At 41.1% G+C, this 23,093-nt stretch overlaps 1 protein-coding gene across 1 annotated transcript in view; it reads left to right on the forward strand.

Moving 5' to 3' along the window:
• Window positions 1-20,227, forward strand: part of LOC125268130 (ribonuclease inhibitor-like) — a 63,213-nt gene extending 42,986 nt beyond the window's left edge. The window contains exons 5-6 of the mRNA XM_048190240.1: window positions 3,842-4,015; window positions 19,159-20,227. Of these exons, the coding sequence (XP_048046197.1) occupies window positions 3,842-4,015; window positions 19,159-19,165 (181 nt within the window). The 3' untranslated portion in view covers window positions 19,166-20,227. The remainder of the gene's footprint in view (window positions 1-3,841; window positions 4,016-19,158) is intronic.
• The last annotated feature ends 2,866 nt before the right edge of the window (window positions 20,228-23,093 follow it).

A 23,093-nucleotide genomic window follows, 5' to 3' on the forward strand; every position in this document is an offset into this window, starting at 1 on the left:
TAAAAAAGCCTTGAACATAAAACAACAGGACAAAAATATAGCTGATGACTAGACATAATGATTTCATGACTCTAGACACTTCTTTGTGAAGACAGTGACATAATACAGTGAAATAATATGTTCTTTAGCCATATAAAAACAGGTGTAATGTGCGTGGGTAAAATTTACCTGCATGGCGGTTTTAGGTATACAGTGACCCCTGGCAGTTCTAGTGTTAAATCCATAACTGTGCGTTCACACTGCTGCCAGTGAGAGCGTCAAAATTCGCCTTGGCTGCCCTGCCAACAACGCTGTACTGTGCGTTCAAAATGCCGCTGACTGGATGGTCAAAGTAAATGACAAGTTGTGGCAACCAATCGGAATCCTCTTAAGCGAGGACCTCTACATTCCAATTGGTTGCCACTGAACCGCGTCATAGAAGTTAGAAGTACTGTGACTACTGTACTGTCCTCGCTTGAGAAATCAGTCACTGTCAGACGGCGGGAGTGGAAGGGAGATCGAGTGGAAAACGTTTCCTTTTTTAAAATATGTTGTCAGTGACGCGCCAAGACAGACAATTTTATTTACACTGCAATAAATAAGTAGGTTTGTCTGTTTCCACTAAAAATAGCCTATAAACATCCTAAAAGATATGTTCACCTTATCAGCAAAACTGCATGAATTTGATTCGGATTGTTTAAAACAATTAAAATACTCTTTGGCCAGTGGAAATGAATGATTCAACTCTATTCTAAAACCTTTATCTTAAGTATTTTATAAAATTTTGTTTTTATGCATATTTTTATATATTTATTCTAAAACATAAAGAGGATATTGGATGATTTTTATCAATGTAATGTGTATGGCACAAATGGCATTTATAGTCCATATCTAATATTTTCCAATGTCTTTTAACTTTGACGGTGTTAATCATGGTGTCACGTGGATGGGAATGTCCATGGAAATGATATGCAGATGAGGTTATGCATAGTAAAACTAGGCGTCATAAGCTCCATATATGGTGATTTCGGGGAGGAGACAGGGTGGAGATGCATGTACGCACAATCTTCCTCTGACTGGGATTTATAAAAAAAAAAGCGCTATATAAATAAATTTGACTATAAAGGGATTTGTGCGCAGGTTCTGGCGTACGCATGGTTTTATAAATCTGAATTTTTTTGTGCGTACGCAGAATTTAACTTTTGCGCATACGTACACTTTTAGGATGAAATCTATGCAAAGTTTTATAAATGAGGCCCCAGAGGCCCCGGTGGTGTCTGCGTCTATGTTAACAACAGGTGGTTAAGCAAGCAAGCCCCTCCAGAAAGTAAAACTCTTAAAGTGTGGAATAAGGAATCAGAGTTAATGCTTCAGGACTGCTTTGAGACTAAAATTTGGGGTGTGTTTAAAACTGCTGCTCTAAGAGGGGATTTTACTGTGCACTTGGAGGAGTATGCGAGAGCTGTAACTGGTTACATCAGCACATGCACTGAGAACATCATTCCCACCAAATTCTGTAAGATTTATCGCAATAATAAACCTTGGATCAATGGCGAGGTGCGGGCCATGCTACGTGCTCACTCCACAGCATTCGCCTCAGGTGATATTGAGGAATATAAAAAAAGCCAGATACAATTTGCATAAATCAATCAGAAAGGCTAAGAGATATTACAGTAAAAGGCTTGAGGGATATTACACCACTGCAGATTCACGGCGCATGTGGCAAGGCTTGCAGCATATCATGGGATATTGCCAGAGGAGCCAGGGAGTCATGAATATCAAAACTACACTCCCAGATGAGCTGAATAAGATCTATGCTTGTTTTGAGGCCCCATCTGCCAACAGCATAGGATTCTGGATTCTGAAGGCACGTTGGACATGCCACTCACCGTGTCATCAGGCTCTAAAGAGAACAAACCCACGGAAGGCAACCGGCCCAGATAACACCCCGGGTGGGCTCTCAGAGCTGGCTGATGTGTTCATGGACATTTACAATCTGCTTTGGTGCCTACCTGCTTCAAGTCCACCACAATTGTGCCCTTTACAAAGAAAAACACTGTGGCATGCCTAAACGATTATCGTCCGGTTTCACTTACACCTATTGTGATGAAGTGTTTTGAAAGGACAGTTATGTCCTACATAAAAAGGAACATCCCAGCCACTTTGTATCCATTTCAATTTGCATATCGACAGAATAGGTCCACCGATGATGCTGTTAATGCTGAAATCTACACAGCCCTCAAACACCTGGAGGGTAAGGATACATATGTGAGTATGCATTTTATTGATTACTCCTCTGCATTTAACATGGTTATACCACAGAGGCTTTCTGAAAAACTCCTTGCCCTCAGATTGACATCTTCACACTGTAACTGAGACTGTCAAGTAAAAATTTCATTGTGCATTCTAAAACCATGGTGTTTTTATACATATGACAATAAATGAATTTAATTGAATATCGATATTTCAATATATATTGACACTGAAATATCTGAAACGATTCCAATACTCCTTTCTGCAGTATCGATACACCGTTACCAGCTGCGCTTTCTCACTCTGGTTAAATACTGTTGGTGTGACCCGGTCTGAATTTCAGTGTGGGACTGTGCAAATTGTACTCATTCCTGCAGATTTCTCACTCACATCCGAATCACACACATCATAAAGCCACCTCTGCCAAAATGAGCTCTTTTTTCCTGGCTTATTAATGGTCATAAACACTCAATAATAATGCCACAATGATCATTTTAGTGAGTATTAATGTAAACACAGTCGTAAACAGTTCAGGAAGAATGTGTAACAGTATTTTGGATTTGTGTGTGCGTCAGGTCTTAAAGGGACAGCAGCCTAATAAATGTGCCACTCTCTGTTGTTAATATTAATCAAACAAACGCCAGCAGCCATATCAAACTCACTGGTTGCCCACTGAAGCTAAGCAAAGTTAGTATCTGGATGGGAGACTTCTTGGGTCTGTGTGATGGGGACACTATAGCCTACTGTCAAAAAACCCCCCAAAAAAGCACTGTCCTTCAGGTTAGATATTAAACCGAGGTGCTGACTCTCTGTGGTCATTAAAAATCCCAGGATGTCTTTGGAAAAACAATAAGGGATTTACCCCGGCATCCTGGCCCAATTTGCCCATTGGCCTCTGTCTATCATGGCCTCCTAATCATCCCCATATACTGATTGGCTTAGTCACTGTATTCTCTCTACCAATAAGCTGGTGTGTGGTAAGTACTCTGGCGCAATATGGCTGCCATCGCATCATCCAGGTGGATGCTGCACATTGGTTCCATGTAAAGTGCTTTGAGTACCCAGAAAAAAAGGACTATGTAAATGTAAAAATATTATTATTATTAATATGAAAAAAGCTTTATCATATGAAGTGATCTCTTCAGAGGACATTTTTGATTGGCTAGACTTTCAATAGATGGACAAAAAAGAAATGATATTAAAAATATCTATATGACAGTATATGTAGTGTTTTTCCCCTTGGTGTCAAAAATGGTATTGAATATCAAGACTTTTCAAGGTATTGTATCGAAGTTAGAAATTACAGTATTGTGACAACACTAGTCAGAACTTTGATACATGAAGAGCAAGAACTCATCGTTAATGACCATCACATCAATCTCATTTTTGTGATCATCTTTACATATTATTTAATGTGACATAATTTGTTATATAAGTTTTTATATAAGCTTTCCCTCTCACACAAACACACACACACACACACACATAACATGGTAAATCTCACTTGTACATCAAACATGGTGATCTGTGCTTTTTAAAATAATGAAGTCTGTTGATTCGATATGTGTGTCTGATCTGAGAGTGAAGAGTGTGTCATTGATCTCTACAGGTTGAGGAAGTGTGGTGTTACAGATGAAGGTTGTGCTGCTCTGGCTTCAGCTCTGAGATCAAACCCCTCACACCTGAGAGAACTGCATCTGTCATTTAATAATCTAGGAGACTCAGGAGTGAAGCTGCTCTCTGATCTGAAGGATGATCCACATTATAAACTGGAGACACTAATGTAAGAATAGTTATTAACAATTTTCATCATCATATTTTCATATAAAGGTGCCCTCGAAGGAAAAATTGAATTTATCTTGGCATAGTTAAATAACAAGAGTTCAGTACATGGAAATGACATACAGTGAGTCTCAAACTCCATTGTTTCCTCCTTCTTATATAAATCTCATTTGTTTAAAAGACCTCCAAAGAACAGGCGAATCTAGGGCTTGGCGATATGGCTGAAAACTGTATCACGATATCAGTGTTTCATATCGGTCGATATCGATAATTATTGATATTTTTTATGACCCATTTAAAATAAGGACCAGGCAAAAAATTTATTTCATTTAAACATTTTTATTTTAAACTTAACCTTCCTGTGATCATAATCCCCCTCAGTTATTAAGACAGAAATGTTAACAACCATGGAAAACTCAAATAATTAAAATGTAAACATAAGTCTAAAGTAGGGTGACCAGCCGTCCTGCATTTTGCGGGACAGTCCCGAAAGGAGCTTTGTCCCGCAAGACTTAAGTAGTGTCCCGCATTTCATTTATGTCTGTAATTTTTTTCATCCCTGAAATTACAATACCACATTAAGAAATATTAATAAAAACTGAGCATTTAAAAATCTATTTCTAGAAGTCACATTCTAGCTGTGAAAATAACCAACCAACGCAATCATAGAGAGAGGTTTTCCCGCTGATGACAACTGAATGGACAGCGCAAAGAGCAGGCCTCATCAAAGTCAGTAAACGCAACTAACGTTACACCAGCAAGGATTTCATCTTCCATACTGGATAAGAACCTCAAGAGCTGCTCAAAGCTGCCCAAATCGATGATTTAAAGCATGTAATCATCCATCCTGATGTTAAATATTTCCAACGAATGGCAGTGATCAAGCGCCACACAGGGAAATGGTCGAGCACCTACAGAAAAATGAGATATTCTCCATTTGTTTTAACCAATACAAAATTGCGAAATTCAGACATGACTTTCTTCTCACGTTTATATTTCATTTAATGCGGGTTCTATGGCATTATTATATTGCAAAATGTTGAGAGCACATCAAATGCGTGAGCAATCTCTCCACTCACAGGCGGATTACCTTGCACAAAACTGGACGCGCGCGCGCTCTCGCTCAGATATTACATCTGCGCGCTCAAACTTTTTTCCTTCTGCATGTGCAGCCGTGAATCTAGAATTGTCTTCTCTCCAGGATTTAATGTTGCCATAAGTGCAACATTATAGTGTGGGCACCCACCGGCAGAAACATTAATCGGTGCATATGCCAAGTTTGCCAACAAATGTAAATCAATATTTACATAGTGTAATAGTTGTAAATTTATCTGTCTCATGTGTCCCGCATTGTCCCGCAAAATCACATCTACTGTCCTGCAACAGATCAATAGTCAGGTGGTCACCCTAGTCTAAAGTCACAATGAACACTTTTCCTCTTATATTTACAATTTCCTCGCTCGCTGCGGCACTCATTTTCTGCTTAACGTTTTAATATTTGCCCCCAATATTTGCATATGCCAGCCCATGTTCCCAACATTATGAAAGGCATTACACAAGGGCAGGCAGTAACATCTGGCGCAGCACAGCCGAATTATCAGACTAGGTAAGCAAGCAAGAACAATAGCGAAAAATGGCAGATGGAGCAATAATAACTGACATGATCCATGATATTATGATATTTTTAGTGATATTTGTAAACGGTCTTTCTAAATGTTTCGTTAGCATGTTGCTAATGTACTGTTAAATGTGGTTAAAGTTACCATCGTTTCTTACTGTATTCACGGAGACAAGAGCCGTCGCTATTTTCATTTTTAAACACTTGCAGTCTGTATAATTCATAAACACAACTTCATTCTTTATAAATCTCTCCAACAGTGTAGCATTAGCCGTTAGCCACGGAGCACAGCCTCAAACTCATTCAGAATCAAATGTAAACAATATAACAGTATACAATACTCACATAATCTGACGCATGCATGACGAACACTTTGTAAAGATCCATTTGAGGGTTATATTAGCTGTGTAAACTTTGTTTAGGCACTGTTTAAGGCAAGCGCGAGCTCCGTGGGTGAGGAGCGTCAGCATTTAAAGGGGCCACACAGCATAAATCGGCTCATATTTAATGATGCCCCTAAATAGGCAGTTAAAAAAATAATTTAAAAAAATCTATGGGGTATTTTGAGCTGAAACTTCACAGACACATTCAGGGGACACCTTAGACTTATATTACATCTTGTAAAAAATCATTCGATGGCACCTTTAAAGTTTAAATGGCTGTTTTACTCACTAAAAATAAAAGGAAATTGTAGCAAGTTCAGTAACACCACGTGTGTGTCAAGTCACCTTTATTTATATAGTGCTTTTTACAATGCAGATTGTATCAAAACAGCTTTACAATGATAACTGGTATATAATTTTGGCTGCACAGCAGCTCTTAAAGAAAATGCAGTATCCATCTTAAGTAAGTTCAGTACTGATTCATTCCGATGTAAGAATCAATAGTCATTAATTTAGTTAATTTGCTATATCAGCACTGGAGTAAACAATGATGTCATCATCCAGCTCAGTTCAGGTCACATACAATGGTGTCAATGCAGGCAGATCAAAACACTGTTGAATGTCAAATGTCAAGTGTCCCCAACTAATCAAGCCAAAGGCGACAGCAGCAAGGAACCCAAACTTCAACAGGTGGCATCAGTTGGCAAACAGGTGTTAAAATGGAGAAAAAAAACCTTGGGAGAAACCAGGCTTAGTCGGGGGGCCAGTTCTCCTCTGGCAAACAGTGCTTTATTATGATTCAGGCATCATAGGTCCGATGGGATCGCAACAGTCAAAGTATTTATTCCAGTTCCATCCAGTAGAGGATCGCATTCATCACTCCGGTATGGATGGTTTGTTGAGGAACTGTGCCACTGGCTGTCATGTTGATGAGGCCTTCACAGTGGATGATCTAGTTCACTCAATCTCTGCTGACACTTGAGGGCAGCGTTGTGGTCGTGTCAAGGCGCAGGTCCTTGATCTCACCTAGATATGCCCCAGAAGCGGCTAACTACGGTAAACCTCAGGATAAACAGAGAGACTATTATTTGCATAGATGTCATTCTTCTTCTGATGTAATGAGTACATCTGGTGTTATAGGCAGTGTTCCCGGTTCTGGCTGAACTAATTTATGCAGCCTAACAATCCTTCAACGGATTTGAAAATATAAATTGATAATGTGTTATGTGTATTCCAGGTTAAAGAGATATGTTTTTAGTCTAGATTTGAACTGACAGACTGTGTCTGCTTCCCGAACAATTCTAGGAATATTGTTCCAAATAGGTGCCAAATAGAAGAAGGATCTACCGCCTGCAGTTAATTTTGATATTCTAGGTATTATCAACTGGCCTGAATTCTGAGATTGCAATAGACGTGAAGGACTATAATGCATTAAGAGCTCGCTCAGGTACTGTGGAGCTAAACCATTTTGTGCTTTGTAAGTACGATGTTTAACAGGAAACCAACGCAGTGTTGACAGAACTGGGCTAATATGGTCATACTTCCTAGTTCTAGTAAGAACTCTAGCTGCTGCATTTTGCTGTAATTTATTTATCAAGTCAAGTCAAGTCAAATTTATTTATATAGCGCTTTTACAATTGGTAATTGTTTCAAAGCAGCTTTACATATTAGAAGCACAGAAAAAAGGGAAGTGGTTAAAAATGAGCTGTACAAACAAGCGTGGTAATATGTAACATATACAAGATGGTGCTACATTAAGCCAATGTCGGCTGACTCCCAGGGGTGGAAAAAACCCCCTAGGAGAAAAACCCAGCGTGCTACACTGGGAAAAAAGTCCTAGGAGGGAAAAAAACCCTTGGAAGATATATATAATATATGTAAATGGATATGGAGATCAAAATCTGAATTATAAATTTTTATTATAGAGATTAAAAATAGATTCTATATAAATATATGTAAGCGGATACGGGGATTAAAAATCTGAATTATAGATGCAGCCAGAACTGGATCTGTAGGCCCATTGTCTCCTGGGCTACGTTGTAGTCAGGTCCAGACACAGGTTCTCCATCTGATCTGGATACGGCCTGGATCCAGCACCCGGAAAACCTCAGGATAAGCAGAGAGACAGATATTAGCGTAGATGCCATTCTTATTCTGATGTACAGGTATATCTAGTGTTATAGGAAATGTTCTCGGTTCCGGCCGACCTAATTATTGCAGCGTAACAATCCTTTAACGGATTTGAAAAATGTAAATATATTGATAATGTGTTATGTGTATGCAAGAGCAAAGAGATGTGTTTTTAGTCTAGATTTAAACTGACAGAGTGTGTCTGCTTCCCGAACAATGCTAGGAAGATTGTTCCAGAGTTTAGGTGCTAAATAGGAAAAGGATCTGCCGCCTTCAGTTGATTTTGATATTCTGGGTATTATCAACTGGCCTGAATTCTGAGATCGCAATAGACGTGAAGGACTATAATGCATTAAGAGCTCACTTAGGTACTGGGGAGCTAAACCATTTAGAGCTTTATAAGTAAGTAGCAAGATTTTAAAATCTATACGATGTTTAATAGGGAGCCAATGTAATGTTGACAGAACTGGGCTAATATGGTCATACCCTCTGGTTCTAGTAAGAACTCTAGCTGCCGCATTTTGGACCAACTGTAGTCTGTTTAAAAGCCGAGCAGAACAACCACCCAGTAGAGCGTTACAATAATCTAGTCTTGAGGTCATGAATGCATGAACCAACTGTTCCGCATTTGTCATTGAGAGCATATGTCGTAATTTAGATATATTTTTTAGATGGAAGAAGGCGGTTTTACAGATACTAGAAACATGACTTTCAAATGAAAGATTGGTATCGAAGAGCACACCCAAGTTCTTAACTGAGGACGAAGGTTTAATGGAGCACCCGTCAAGTGTTAGAGAGTATTCAAGGTTTTTTCGTGAGGAAGTTTTTGGTCCAAAGATTAGGATATCAGTTTTTTCTGAATTTAATAATAAGAAATTTCTTGTCATCCAGTTTTTAATGTCAGCTATGCATTCTGTTAGTTTTGTGAATTTGTAGGTTTCGTCAGGGCGCGAGGAAATATAGAGCTGAGTATCGTCAGCGTAGCAGTGAAAACTAACACCATGCTTCCTAATTATCTCTCCTAAGGGCAGCTTGTACAGAGTGAAAAGCAACGGTCCTAGTACTGAGCCTTGTGGTACTCCATATTGAACCTGTGATCGATACGACATCTCTTCATTAACTACTACAGACTGATAACGGTCAGATAAGTACGATTTGAACCATGCCAAAGCAATTCCACTAATGCCAATATAGTTTTCAAGTCTTTTTAAAAGAATGTTGTGATCGATAGTGTCAAAAGCAGCACTGAGATCTAATAACACTAATAGAGAAATACAGCCACGATCGGATGATAGGAGTAGATCGTTTGTAACTCTAACGAGAGCAGTCTCAGTACTATGGTATGGTCTAAATCCTGACTGGAAATCCTCACAGATACTATTTCTTTCTAAAAAGGAACATAGTTGTGATGATACTGCCTTTTCTAGTATTTTTGACAGAAAAGGTAGATTTAAGATCGGTCTGTAATTTACTTATTTTCTAGGATCAAGTTGTGTTTTTTTAATAAGAGGTTTAATAATAGCCAGCATAAAAGTTTTTGGTACGTATTCTAGTGATAAAGATGAAATAACAATATTAAGAAGAGGATATATGACCTCTGGAAGCATCTCTTTCAATAGCTTAGTCGGTATAGGGTCTAACATACATGTTGTTGATTTTGATGATTTAACAAGTTTAGAGAATTCTTTTAATTGAATTTTTCCTCAGGGACACCACAATGCATTGTTTGATGCGATACTGTAGTAGACAGTTGCATGGTTATAATTTCCTCTCTAATATTGTCAATCTTAAATAAGTAAATAAGTTCATAAAGTCATTACTGCTGCTGTGCTGTTTGGAAACATCAGAAGTTGAAGCTTTATTTCTTGTTAATTTAGCCACTGTATCAAATAAATAACTAGGGTTGTGTTTATTTTCTTCTAAAAGATTTTAAAAATAAGCAGATCTAGCAGTTTTCAAGGCCTTTCTGTACTCAATCATTCTCTCTCTCCGTGAAATGCGAAAAACTTCTAGTTTTGTTTTCTTCCAGCTGTGCTCCATTTTTCTGGCTGCTCCCTTAAAGGCCAGAGTGTGCTTGTACCATGCGTTGGATTAATTTCCTTAATCTTTTTTAAGCGCAAAGGAGCAACTGAGTCTAATGTGCTGGAAAAGACAGAGTAAATAGTTTCTGTTGCAACATCAAGGTCTTCTAAGCTGTCTGGAATGCTAAGGCGATGAAACTGATCAGGAAGATTATTTATAAAGCAATCTTTAGTGGTAGAAGTGATGGTTCTACCATATTTGTAGCAGGGAGGCAGTTTAGCAGCCTTGACTAAATGTAGTATACACAAGACTAGATAACGATCTGAGATGTCGTCACCCTGCTGCAGAATTTCAACGGCATCAATATTGATTCCATCTGACAATATTAGATCTAAAGTATGATTACGACAATGAGTGGGTTCTGATACTTGTTGTCTATCTCCAATAGAGTTTAGAATGTCTGTAAATGCCAATCCCAATGTGTCTTTTTCATTATCTACATGGATATTAAAATCACCAACAACAAGGATTTTATCCACAGCTAGTACTAACTCCGATAGAAAATCAGCAAATTCTTTGATAAAGTCTGTATGGTGTCCTGGTGGCCTGTATACAGTAGCCAGCACCCATGTCGGTAGCACTTTATTTTACAGTACATGTACTTTCCTGGTACATATATAGTAATTATGTTGTACATACAGGTAAAAGAGTGGTAACACAAGGTACTTACCTGACATGTATGTATAGGTATATACATAGACAAGTACTGGGTAATAACAGGCACTTACTTATAGTGCCCGTATATGGTAACTAACAGACACATTATTGTACTTACTAATGGTATGTACATGATAACTATTTTGTACTTATGGACAAGTGTGGACACAAATAACGGACACTTACTTACAGTGTGTGCATGTTAACAACTGTAAAAAACGTCTCAGGTTACGCATGTAACCATGGTTACCTGAGAACAGGGAACAAGACTCTGCGTTTGATCACGCTATGGGGAACCATCACTCGTTACAGGTGTTCGAAATGCCAAGAATCACAACACTCCAATACTATTAGCCGGCGACAGCCAATGACGTCATTAAGGCGCGAACCATGACGTATAAAGGGAGCGCCTGCGGAAGCAGTCAACACCTACTTGTCTTTGAGGGACTGTTCAGCAGGCAGCCCAAAGCATGGCAGGGCAACGCAGAGTCTCGTTCCCTGTTCTCAGGGAACCATGGTTACATGCGTAACCTGAGACGTTCCCTTTCGAAAAGGAACTCAACTCTGCGTTTGATCACGCTATGGGGAACGATATACCCACGCCGCCATGCTGGAGGAGAGTGCATGCCAAATGTCTGGACAAACGTCTGGCAGTTCCAAAGAAAAGCCGGGAGCAACTCCCCCCAAGGCTGTCAGTGACAGCATTCCCTAAGGCCAACAGCCCAAGCTGAGCCTAAAAGAGGCCTTCCAAAGAAAGCCTACCAAGGCTGCTCATGGCATCTGGGACCAGCAATCCGTGGAAAGCGGTCCCTTAGAGGAAATGTGGCCAGGAAACCAAATGGAACCCCGGCCAGTCACTAGAAGGGAACGAAGTCACCCTCAACGCCACCAAGGAGGCCGTACTAATCTAGCGAAAGCCAAACATAGTCTGGGCCAGCCCTGTCTGATATACAGAATCTCCAAAGCGCATACTTCAAAGAAGAGAGCAGATAAGAGCAACTGTAGAAGAGCAGTAAACAACTCAAACCCACGTGCAGAGATGGGCATCCTGAAGAGCGGAACTCAGCTGAGCGCTATGAACCCTTGTATCGAGGGGAGTATAAACCACTCATCCTAGGATCTACTCAGTGTCTGATCAAAGCACTGAGGAGGCCATGCGCTGAAAAACCCTGGTACAGGGGAGCACAAACCAGCCTGGGGCTAGTCTGAAAAGGAGACTTCATTGAAGTCTACAACCAATGACCAGCTTAGGGAGCTAAGCACAATTACGCAGTCAACCCAGAGGGAAGTACAAAGCTCAACCAAACAGACAAACCATACTGTAGGCACATAGTCATGGAGGCCGACCAGAAAGGGCCTACAACATAACTAAAGTTCTTACAAATGAACTAATATCACACCAAGAACCCAATTCATGTGGTGGCATTCAGGATGGCCCATAAGGCCTTTCGACTGAAAACATAGCATGCTGAGTGCATGACCAACCAAGTAAATTGGTAGCTGTGAGTGCCCAAGAAACAGCCCGTCCAACACAATCCAATGAGCAGTGTACTCGGTAAAAGCACCTTTCTACTATTTTAAGCAAGAGGAGTACAGTGTACGCCATCACGCACTAAAGAAGGCCCCATGGGCCTATAACCTTGGCAGACATGTGGCATCAGCTCGTGGCAGTGTTATCAGGGTTCAGGCTAAACAGACTGACTACAAAGGAGGTCATCAGTCAGCCCGAGCCCTGGCCAGCCAGCGACAAAAAATCCCTTTTTACCGTTTTATGAAAAATTGTCAGAGAAAACATTGCCTACCCATCACATGCGGCGTCAGCTAGTGGCCACTAAAGTTCTAGGAGCAAAAATAGAACCAAGTAACAAACGTGGTAGCTACTTAGCTCAACTAGAGCTAAAGGAAACCAAGCTCAAGGAAGCAAATGCATAAAAACCCAACAAACAGTTGGTTTTAACACAAGAGCTTACCTCGAGAGGCAAGCCACTTAGAAAAAGTACTCAGTAAAACACCTTTTATTCTCTAAGCGAGAGGAGTACAAAGCCAAACTCCAGCATGATACATAGGAGGCCTGTGAAGGCCTACAACCCGTAAACACGCGGCGTCAGCTAGTGGCAGTCATGACCCATCCATGGTGATGAGTCACATAAAAAACCATACACACTGTGCCAACGTGAAAACAGAAAGGAGGCCCCAGCAGGGCCTTTAATCTTCATGAACACATGGCATCAGCCAGTGGTAACAACATGACTAAGACCACCCAGCAGGCCAAGCACTCGAGAAGTACACACTGCGCCACAGAACTCAATGAGAGGCCCAACCTAGGGCCTACTCATACCGAGATGGCCGTGGCCGATGGCGGCGAGAGTCATAAATACATAACTCAACCACGGATAAGTCTAGATATAACCAACCCAGCTAGGCCAACACAGAAGCCATAAAGGAAGCCTGGTAAGGCCTACTACTTTAAGTACCATGTGGCGCCAGCCAGTGGTCATACACAGGACCCAAGCTCAAAAAGGGACCAGCACTACACCCTAAGCTTACTGAGGGTAACTAGCTTACACAATCTGAGCCTAGGTAACACATTCCAACAGGCAGTGTACCAAGTAAACATAATATGCTATCATGGTCCAAGGAAGGCCCGTAAGGCCTGCTACCTCAAACAACATGAGCATAAGCCTGAGGCAGTGCTAAGCTAAGTGAGCAAAACACAAGCTGTATAAAGAAAGAGGCTGCCAAAGGAAAGCCAACAATCTAACAGCACATAAACAGCTGCTGTGGTCATGATCGACTGGGAGCTAACAGAGATCTTATAACTTATTCTAACCAGAATAAAATCTCCCTACACTCAACCTGAGTGTGCAATCCAACAGGTGATGCACTCATAAAAACATAAACCCTAACGGGGAGTACAAACACAACACCATGTTCATAAATAGAGGCTAGTCACAGCCTGCTATCATAGAACAGGCGCCGACCTGTGGCAGCACTAGAGTAAGCTCACATAAATATGTAGGGCTAAAGTATTAGAACCCCAAAGCAAACGCAAATGCTTTGTAATACATGCCATCCACACAGGATAAATGCCTTTCACCGGACAAAACTGAATTTTGTGCTGAACCCAAGAGAATGAAGGCTAAAAAATGCTTTAGCATCGTTACATCAACTTCAATAACGATCAAGGGGTTCACGTGAAAGTATTAAGCATGAACGGTTCTAAACAGTGGGGCCTAGCATCACTGCATTGCTTATCTTCTCAAAGACAAGGGCCTACCACCTGAGAAGAACAGCACCAGGAAGTCTAATAACAGCCTATCACTCTAGCTGTTAATCTTACTAAAGCACCTACATAAACAATATGAAGGGGGGAAAAATGGGCAAATGGCCAACAACTCCCTCAGGAGGAGGCCAGAACTAGGAACTATACAACCATGAAGGGATAGCGATAATAGGGGTGATGTAAACAAACAAATACCTAAAACCTAGCTCTAGCCTAGCCACTAGCTAAGGTTTATGTAAAGACCAAGCCACGCTTGGGCTTCATCTTAAATCCTCCGAATACAAGGAAAAAATTAAGCACTACAAGCAACAATGCCAGACGGCTGGAAAAAAACCCGGCCGATCTAGCACATATAACTGAAATAATGAGTGCCAACTCAAACTAACAATTTATATATTTAGCTGAGAAGCTACTCTGACACAGGAGGCTAAAAACAACCAAGCGGCCAAAAAACGGCTCGCGAGAAAAATCAGCCAACCTAGCATTCAGTTATTTTCCCAAATAACCCCATCTAATACTGACTATATGCTCAGGAAATCTATACAGGAACAACAAGGTCTACATTTCCATAAAATAAATAGACCTCGCTTACCTCCTGTGGCTCGTAGAACGAAGATTTCTCCTCCTTTTCTCTTGTACGAAAAAGGATAAAATCCAAAGTTCTTTAAGCCTAAAAGCACTTTCACTATCAAGCCAGACAGCAGGCCGTCAGAAAAATATTCATCATAAGCCCACTTCGTCAGCCTGACTGTAAAAGCCCGAGCATATAGTTGTTTCAATGCTCCCGGGAGGTGGAGGAAGAAGAAAGAGCGAGGGCAAAATGCAGCCCTCGCGAGAGAGAGGAGATCGATCATTGGCATTGCTGGCGCCTATGCTCGATCACTGGCATTGCTGGCGCCTATGCTCGATCACCTCCCTCAGATCCTGCTTCTTCCTCCTTGCATCCCGCCGCTTCTGCGACTTACTCCAGGGAGGAGGAGGCGCACGAGCAGCGACACTGGATCTCTGGGCCTGCATCTGAGCCTCGACTTGAGACGGCCTGGGACCTTCCGGCTGTCTGGGAGCTGGTTCGGATCTAAGCGGAATACAAGATCTGAAAGCAGCAGAGCGCGCCTTCGCCACTCTAAACTTTTCGACTACCGCCTCAACGGATGCGCCAAACAGCTCAGTAGGTGAAACCGGGGCATCGAGAAGAAAGCGGTTTTCTTTCTCCCCGATGTCCGCACAGTTAAGCCACAGACGTCGCTCTGTGGCCACCATACCTGCCATAGATCTGCCGATCGAGGTGGCCGTTTGCTTAGTGGCCCTCAGAGCAAGATCCGTGGTCCGGCGCAGCTCTGCAACTGCCTCGGCAGACAGACCCTGACCCTGGTCAAGATCCTTGAGCAGATCAGCCTGGTATGCTTGCAACACTGCCACTGTGTGTAACGCAGCACCAGCCTGACCTGCAGTGGCGTAAGCCCTGCCATTCAAGTGTGACGTCACCTTCAGCGCTTTGGATGGCAGGGCCGGAGCTTTCAGTTTCGGTGCACTCCCCGTAGTGAGATAGTTCACAAACGTCTCATCTATAGGAGGCATCGACACGTACCCATGCTGGCTCAATCCCTCAACATCAGCAAAACTAGCTTGCTGATGTCGGTGAATTCAGGCCGAGTACAGGTACTTCCATGCCCTCTCGATCTCAACATGCAGATCGGGAAGGAATGGAAGGCTCGCTGGAGTTACCAGGTTATGGCTCGAGAGAAACCGATCGTCCAACCTCCCGCTTTCTAACACGATCCCAGGGCAGCTGCAGCCTGCCCGAGGCATGCTCCATAATCTCAAGTAACTCCGAATATGCCGGACAGGGTGGCCCAAGAGGAGCCGCGGACTCACCCGGGTCTTTCTCCTCGGCCATCTCCTGCTCTCCAGGGCTTGCAGCCAGCAGAGCACTCGCTCCTGGATCCGATGACGTCAAAGACAGGACGTCATCGTCATCCAGGAGCGCGTCCTCGTCAGTCGCTTTGGCTTGAGAGAGATTCACACCCCTCTCAAATTCCTCAGCGACTCCACCTGAGAGCCCCATGATTTCAGCCGCCGCTCTGCCTCAGCATGAGCGGGGCCGGAACCACCAGGCAATGGCGGCGACACCTCTCCCCTTGAGAAGAGGGCCAAACGAGAAAGGAGCATCAAAAAGGAGCAGTGCTTGAGGAGCACCCTCAAGCACTGTCCGTGCGTGCTCTTCGCCCAGACAGAATACGCACAGGTTGTGTGTGTCCTCCGGTGTAAGAAACCTGGGACAAGGATCAGCACACTTCCTGAAACGTTTTTCAGACATTGCAAAGGATACAAACAGAGTCTGTGAAACAATGGCACAAACAAGACAGTCCCGAAAAGACGAGAAGATGTTGACTGCTTCCGCAGACACTCCCTTTATACATCATGGTTCACGCCTTAATGATGTCATAGGCTGTCGCCGGCCAATAGGATTGGAGTGTTGTGATTCTTGGCATTTTGAACACCTGTCACGAGTGACGGTTCCCCATAACATGATCAAACGCAGAGTTGAGTTCCCTTTCGAAAGGGAACGGAGGCTTACCAAATAGTTTTGTTTTCTCACTGAAGCCATTTAAAAAACAAAATTCTCAAGAAATAAAGTAATTGTTTTGCTGCACTACGTATGTACTTTATGTAGTGTTTCATGAACTGTTAATGTTAAATTGCTCTCCACAACAGTGCATCTTATTTTACAGTCCTTACTAGATAATATGCTTAAGCTTACTATTACAAAGGTTAAAGAGCTGGTAATTCCTATGTAATGTTTATGTACAATGGTTCACATTATTTTACAGTCCTATTTCCATGTACTTACTATGAACGTACTAGTGAATATACCATTTAGTTAATGTGTAAGTTACACCTGTGGCCGGTTGCATAAACCTAGCCTCAATGCTAAGACTGTGACTTAAGATCTAGTTTGACCAACTAGCAGTTAGTTAGGGCTAATCAGTCTTACTTTTCTGATTCAAATAAGACTGATCTACCTTTTTATGTAACTGACTTTACAAAGTTAGTACCAGTCTTGATGAAAAAAATAGATGACTTTAGTTCAGTTTATGCAGCTGGCCACTGGTAAGAGCTGGTAATTCCTATGTAATGTTTATGTATAAGGATGCACTTTATTTTACAGTCCTAATTCCATGTACTTACTATGAACTTACTAGTGAATATACCAGTTAAGTAACGTATAACTTACGCATTAACTAGGTTTAAAAGCATGGTACAAGATATTTCTTGAGTACTGGATGATATACTATTGCGGTTCAACTTGCCTAATCTTTACTGGACAATGATTCACTTAACCGATTGGTCCAATAGGGGTATTTTGATGACATACATATATACAGATCAGTAACACTACAAGTGTACTTAGTATACTCAGTTGTCATGTGTCAAGAGCCTTTCTTAAAAGGACTACTTGATAAGAATTAACACTATGAAGTGCTGTATAGTTACTGGTATCATTTTGGTAAGCACATTTGTTTCACAGTAGTTAAAGTGATAGTTCACCCAAAAATAAAAATTCTGTCATCATTTACTCACCCTCAGGTTGTTCCAAACCTGTATGTAGCACTCCCTACCCTCTTCTTCACCGGGACCTAATGATGTGTCTCTTGACTTAATCTACTTCTTTCCCTTTTTCCCTTCTGATTACTTTACATAAATTAAAATGTTATATGATAGTCTGTCTGATGAACTGTTAATGTAAATCACAGAAAGGTAAGTTCTTATCAATTACCAAGTAATTTTATTTAACAGAAAATAAGAACGAAATACTGTAAACCAAAAATGAAATGATTCAAATAAATTTCAAAGTGTGTTGTGTATTTTCTTTCACATAAAATTACTTTTTGAACTTCTCAGATCAGAAAATCCAAATCCTGATACTCAAATATCAATATTCAAATTTTACCAGTAAGAAAACAAGAATACAATTCTCTTTTGAGGTATAGTAATACAACAACAAAATCAAAGTGCAATATACACAGTAGCACTAACCCTGCTTCCAATCAGAACTCTCAGTGCCCGAACAAGGGTGGGACTAAATAAAATAAAGACCAATCACAAATAAAATAACATGCAAGCTTGTCAAACCCACATTTTTAACCAGTACATCTCACATAAACTTTTACCATAGTCTATGTAACACTTGCACAAGTGAAATGATACACCATTATATGAGTCCATGGCATTTGTAACCCCTCACCCAGGTCCTACTAGCCCCGCTCTGCACGGGCCTTGAACCTGGGTCTCCGGCGTGGGAGTCGGATGCTCTAACAAGGAGGCTAAAGGCTGCAACCTCTAGTGTCAGTCGCTAGAGCATCTCTTGAGATCAGAGGAGTGAGGTTTACTCGCACAGTGACTACTAGCTGACCTCCGTTACAGATAGCAATTTAGCAATTTAGATTAAAAGATTAAAAGCTAGCGACGTCAGATTAATGTGGTAGGCAATATTAGATATATGGTAATGATAATATAAACAACAATGAATGATAGTAAGAGATTCAAAACAAAGCTATACAGAGTTACAGACACAAACCACTCTGGGGTGCGTTTCCCGAAAGCATCGTTGGTGAACTATGGTCGTAAGTCCCATTGAACTCTATTGGTAACGACGGAACTTACGACCATAGTTCGCTTTGGGAAACGCACCCCTGAGCAGCGAGGCAGACAGAAGCAATCGAGCAGGAGCAGCAAGTTCATCCAAGTGCAAGTGTGTGAACATTTTGTCTGAAATCATCAGATAATGACTGTTAAAATCATATTGTTGTGACTGATTGTATAAATAATACTAATGTTATTTTCAGCTTTTACCCTTTAACTGTCTTTATGTGTGTGATATTTTAATAAATAAATTTGGGTTGTTTGTTATTAAATGATACTACATTTTCTTATGAAAATATGTGACAGATGTAATGTCTCATACTGCATATGTGACTCTTTTATTTTAGGTATTAGATGACAGTCTGATCTTCTGATGATCATCTGATGGTAAATAAGTATCCACTACAGAGACTCACATTAAACAGAATCAACAGAGACTGAAAATACAGTGACTTCAATGTTATAAATTAAGACTTCATTTAGATTTCAATGATCCTCTGACAGACATGATGAGGCGGCAGTGAAACACCTTTTATTTCAGAGTAGCATTCAGAGTAGCATTTTATTTCAGTTTCTCATTCATAGATAAACTGTGTAAACTCAAGGTTGGAGTTTTGTTTGAATATGTTTGTGTTTGTGTTGTACCAGCAGAGGGAGACAAAGACTAATGAGATTCATTTTTCAAAATTGTGAAAAAAAAGGAAAAAGTTCAAGCTCATGTTTGGAAAACAAATAATGGAAGTTTGTGTGTATACATCATGTTTTTAATAATAGTTGTATTACATTTGTATTAATGTATTAAAGGTGTCATATAATGCGTTTTCATGTTTTCCCTTTCTTTAGTCTGTTATGTAGCCGTTTGTGTATATAAATGACCGCTTAAATAGGTGTGGGTCCCTTTAAATTTATTTTGTGTTAACATTGCATAACCACGTTAAAAGGAAGTGGCGTATAGTGATCAGTAGTCACGCTGCATCGGAGGGAAGATCAACTTGTGTGTCTCCACATGGCATTGGGATGAAAATGAAGTTTAATCCTGTTTTGTACCCTTTTGGCAAGCAGAGCGAGGTACGCAGTTTTAATGTTTGTTTCTTTATTTTAAGTGACATGTTTGTTTGTTATATGGTGTCGTTGGTTATTAAGTTTTGTTTGTTAAAGGTTTCATGGTTTATTTCATTCATGTTTTGTAAATGTTTATTTGCCTTTGTGTACATTCATTGTGTTGATTTACTTTTGTTTTTGTTTAATTTCACGGTGCTCAAAGGTGCTCGAATGTGCTCGAACGACTAAATTAAAGAGACAAAACTCATGATGAGCTGAATAAAGAAAATCTGTCAGAAACTCTCAGAGTCATGTTTGGGAAGCCAAGGGGGCAGCTACAGTGCATGTACAAGATCTGCAAAGTTACAAAGCTCAAAGTCTCCTACAAAAAGATGTATTCTATCTAATGCCTGGTACACACTGTACAATTGTGGGCTGTCCCAGACAAAATATGAGCATTGTGAAACAATCATGGCTCCTAAACACTGAACAGTGAGAGAGGTTCAAAGATGGTCTTGTGATCAATGATAGCCATTTTCTGACAGTGTCATGATTATCTCACAGTGTTTGCTGCTACGACCTATGTCTAATGACTAGCCAATAAAACTGCAACATGAAATGGCTTGTTGATCAACTCGTCATGGCGATAAAACTTTAAGCTACTTTCCTCAAGCTCCATTTGCATAATCACATGCCAAGTTTACCTCTTTTCCCTAGCCATGACCGCATCCATATTCTCCTCTTTCACTTCCTCCTCTTTTTTTCAGTGCACATAAAAAAACCACAATTACCAAAGTGTGATTTATCTTTCTCTATTTGTTTACCACTAGCGCATACTGATGATGTTTTTTTTTGTTTTTTTAAAGTTTATTAGACCCATGTCCTACAGTGTGATTTGTAATCTTACAGCAAGAGTAATTTTTAGGTGGGAGCAGGTGTGTGCGGAATAGAACCTTGCGGGACAAAAAAAAGTCCTGCACAGAAATCTCTTTTATGCCTGATAGACTAGAAGGCAGATCCAGACCCAGCTAAAACACCTTGATCAAATTCTCCCTCTCTGTGTGGTGGTTACAAAAAAATAATATAAAATTATAAAAATATAAAAATATTTGACATTGAATATGTTTTTTATAATGTATTTTACATTATATATATATAAATTTTTTTGTCTGACGATCGATCACTGATCATTTGATTACTTTTGCCTTGAAAGCGTTCACCTGAGGGGGAGGGGGGGGCGCGCTGCTCAAATAATACACAGACTGATGTGAAGCAGCAGCAGCTCCGTGTGTCGTGTCATTAATATACATTTATTTCCTCCCTCATCAGCCGGTGAGGGTGCTACATTTTGGAGGCCCCAGCGAGGATGAATGCAGTGTGAGACGGCTTTCCAGTGACGACAGCCCGCTTCCAGTGCCATTCAGCCTACTACTCATCCCAGGTGACCAGTGGAGTGAAGACGTTTGGTGTCCGTGTCGAGCCAGGAAGGAGAGTGCATGCAATCTGAGGTTAATCTTCGATACCAGGAGTGCTGCAGGATTCCAGCTAGCTAAGGACATTACTTCTATCACTTTGCACACATCTAGAAACTGAGTAACTCATGGATCATTTAGAGGACTTGAAGCTTGAGGTGACAGGAGCATTATATGCTCTCTCAAGAGAGAATCTTCTTGAACTGTGCGAGTTTCTAAGAATTGAGTGTGAATATGCCATCAGCCAAAGTCGTTCATTTCTTATTTCTGTGATTGTAAGACACATTGAGAGAGAAGCATTAGAGGAGCTAGAAGATGCTGGTATGTCAGAGCTTTTGTGTTTAAGAGATAAAATCAGTGAAATTAAGAGTGCTAATGGAAAAAGTGATTCAGAAAAACACACAGCACAGACGTCTAAGGGAGTGACTTTAGATCCAGTAGCAGAAACAACAGAGCAGGAAAAGCTGCAAAAAGAAATTGACATGTTACAATTAGCTCTGCAAAAGTTAATCGAGCAAAAACAGGGTGCAGCAAATCGCACATACCAAAACACTAGCACACTACAAAACACAAACATACCACAAAGCTTTCACACATTACAAAGTTCAAACATACAGCAAGACACACACACCTACCCACATCCAGTGCCATCCCGACCAGTCATGTTTCCCTGGAACAGAGAGTTCAAAATATCAGGACAGATCAGTGAGCATGGACAAAAAGACAAACTCACCTTTTCAAGTTTGGCTCATCAAATTGAGCAGGGACTGAGCAGGGGGTTTTCAGAGCTTGAAATTGTGGATGCAGTAATAAGAGCAATAGCACCAGGCATGCAGCTGCGTAGCTACCTGGAGGGAAAACCAAACTTAACTCTGCCCATTCTCAGACGCATTCTACGAGCACATTATCAAGAAAAAGGGGCAACTGAATTGTACAAGCAGCTTACCTCAGAAGTACAGAACAGCAAAGAGACCCCACAAAGTTTCCTCGTCCGGTGTCTTGATTTGAGGCAAAAGATCCTGTTTGCATCTCAGGAAGTGGAATCCAGTTTGAAATATGACCCGATCCTTGTCCAGAGCATGTTTCTCCACACTGTTTTAACTGGCCTGCAAAATGAAAGTATTAGAAGTGACCTGCAACCTTACTTGACAAGAACTGATGTGAGTGATGAACTTCTCTTAGACAAGGTCAACGTTGCGTGCGCAAATGAAACAGAGCGTCAAAACAAGAAGAAACTTCTATCCCAACAGCACATCAAAGTGAATCCAGTGCAGACTAATGAAGTTGCTGTCGAAAAGAAAGGAAAGACACAGTGTCACAAAAACACAGAGAAACATGAACCTAACATTTTGAGTGAGTTAAAAGAAATGCGGTCCGACATGGTATTGTTGAAGGATCTCAGTGTGGAGGTGTCTCAAATTAAAGAATCCATACGACAGCCTCAGATCATGTCCACGCAGTGTCCCACCCATGTGAGGGAGCAAACCAGCATGCAACCTCCTCCATCTCTGTACCCGCCTCCAAGTTATCTGCAGCCCTATGACAGGAGAAGGGGAGCATTCCAACGGCAACAGTGGTTCCCTGCACAACGCTACCATCCTCCTTCAACTCGTGTGAGGAAATGTCTGGCCTGTCAGCAAAGTGGATTGGATGTGTACTGCACTCATTGTTATAGATGTGGCAGCAGCGACCATTTCCTGGCTGGTTGCAGAGCGCGAGGGCCAATGATGTACAGAGACCAGTCGTTAAACGGGACAGGGTCACCACCG

Source organism: Megalobrama amblycephala, linkage group LG5, assembly GCF_018812025.1.
Source record: "Megalobrama amblycephala isolate DHTTF-2021 linkage group LG5, ASM1881202v1, whole genome shotgun sequence".
NCBI classification, from domain to species: Eukaryota; Metazoa; Chordata; class Actinopteri; order Cypriniformes; family Xenocyprididae; genus Megalobrama; species Megalobrama amblycephala.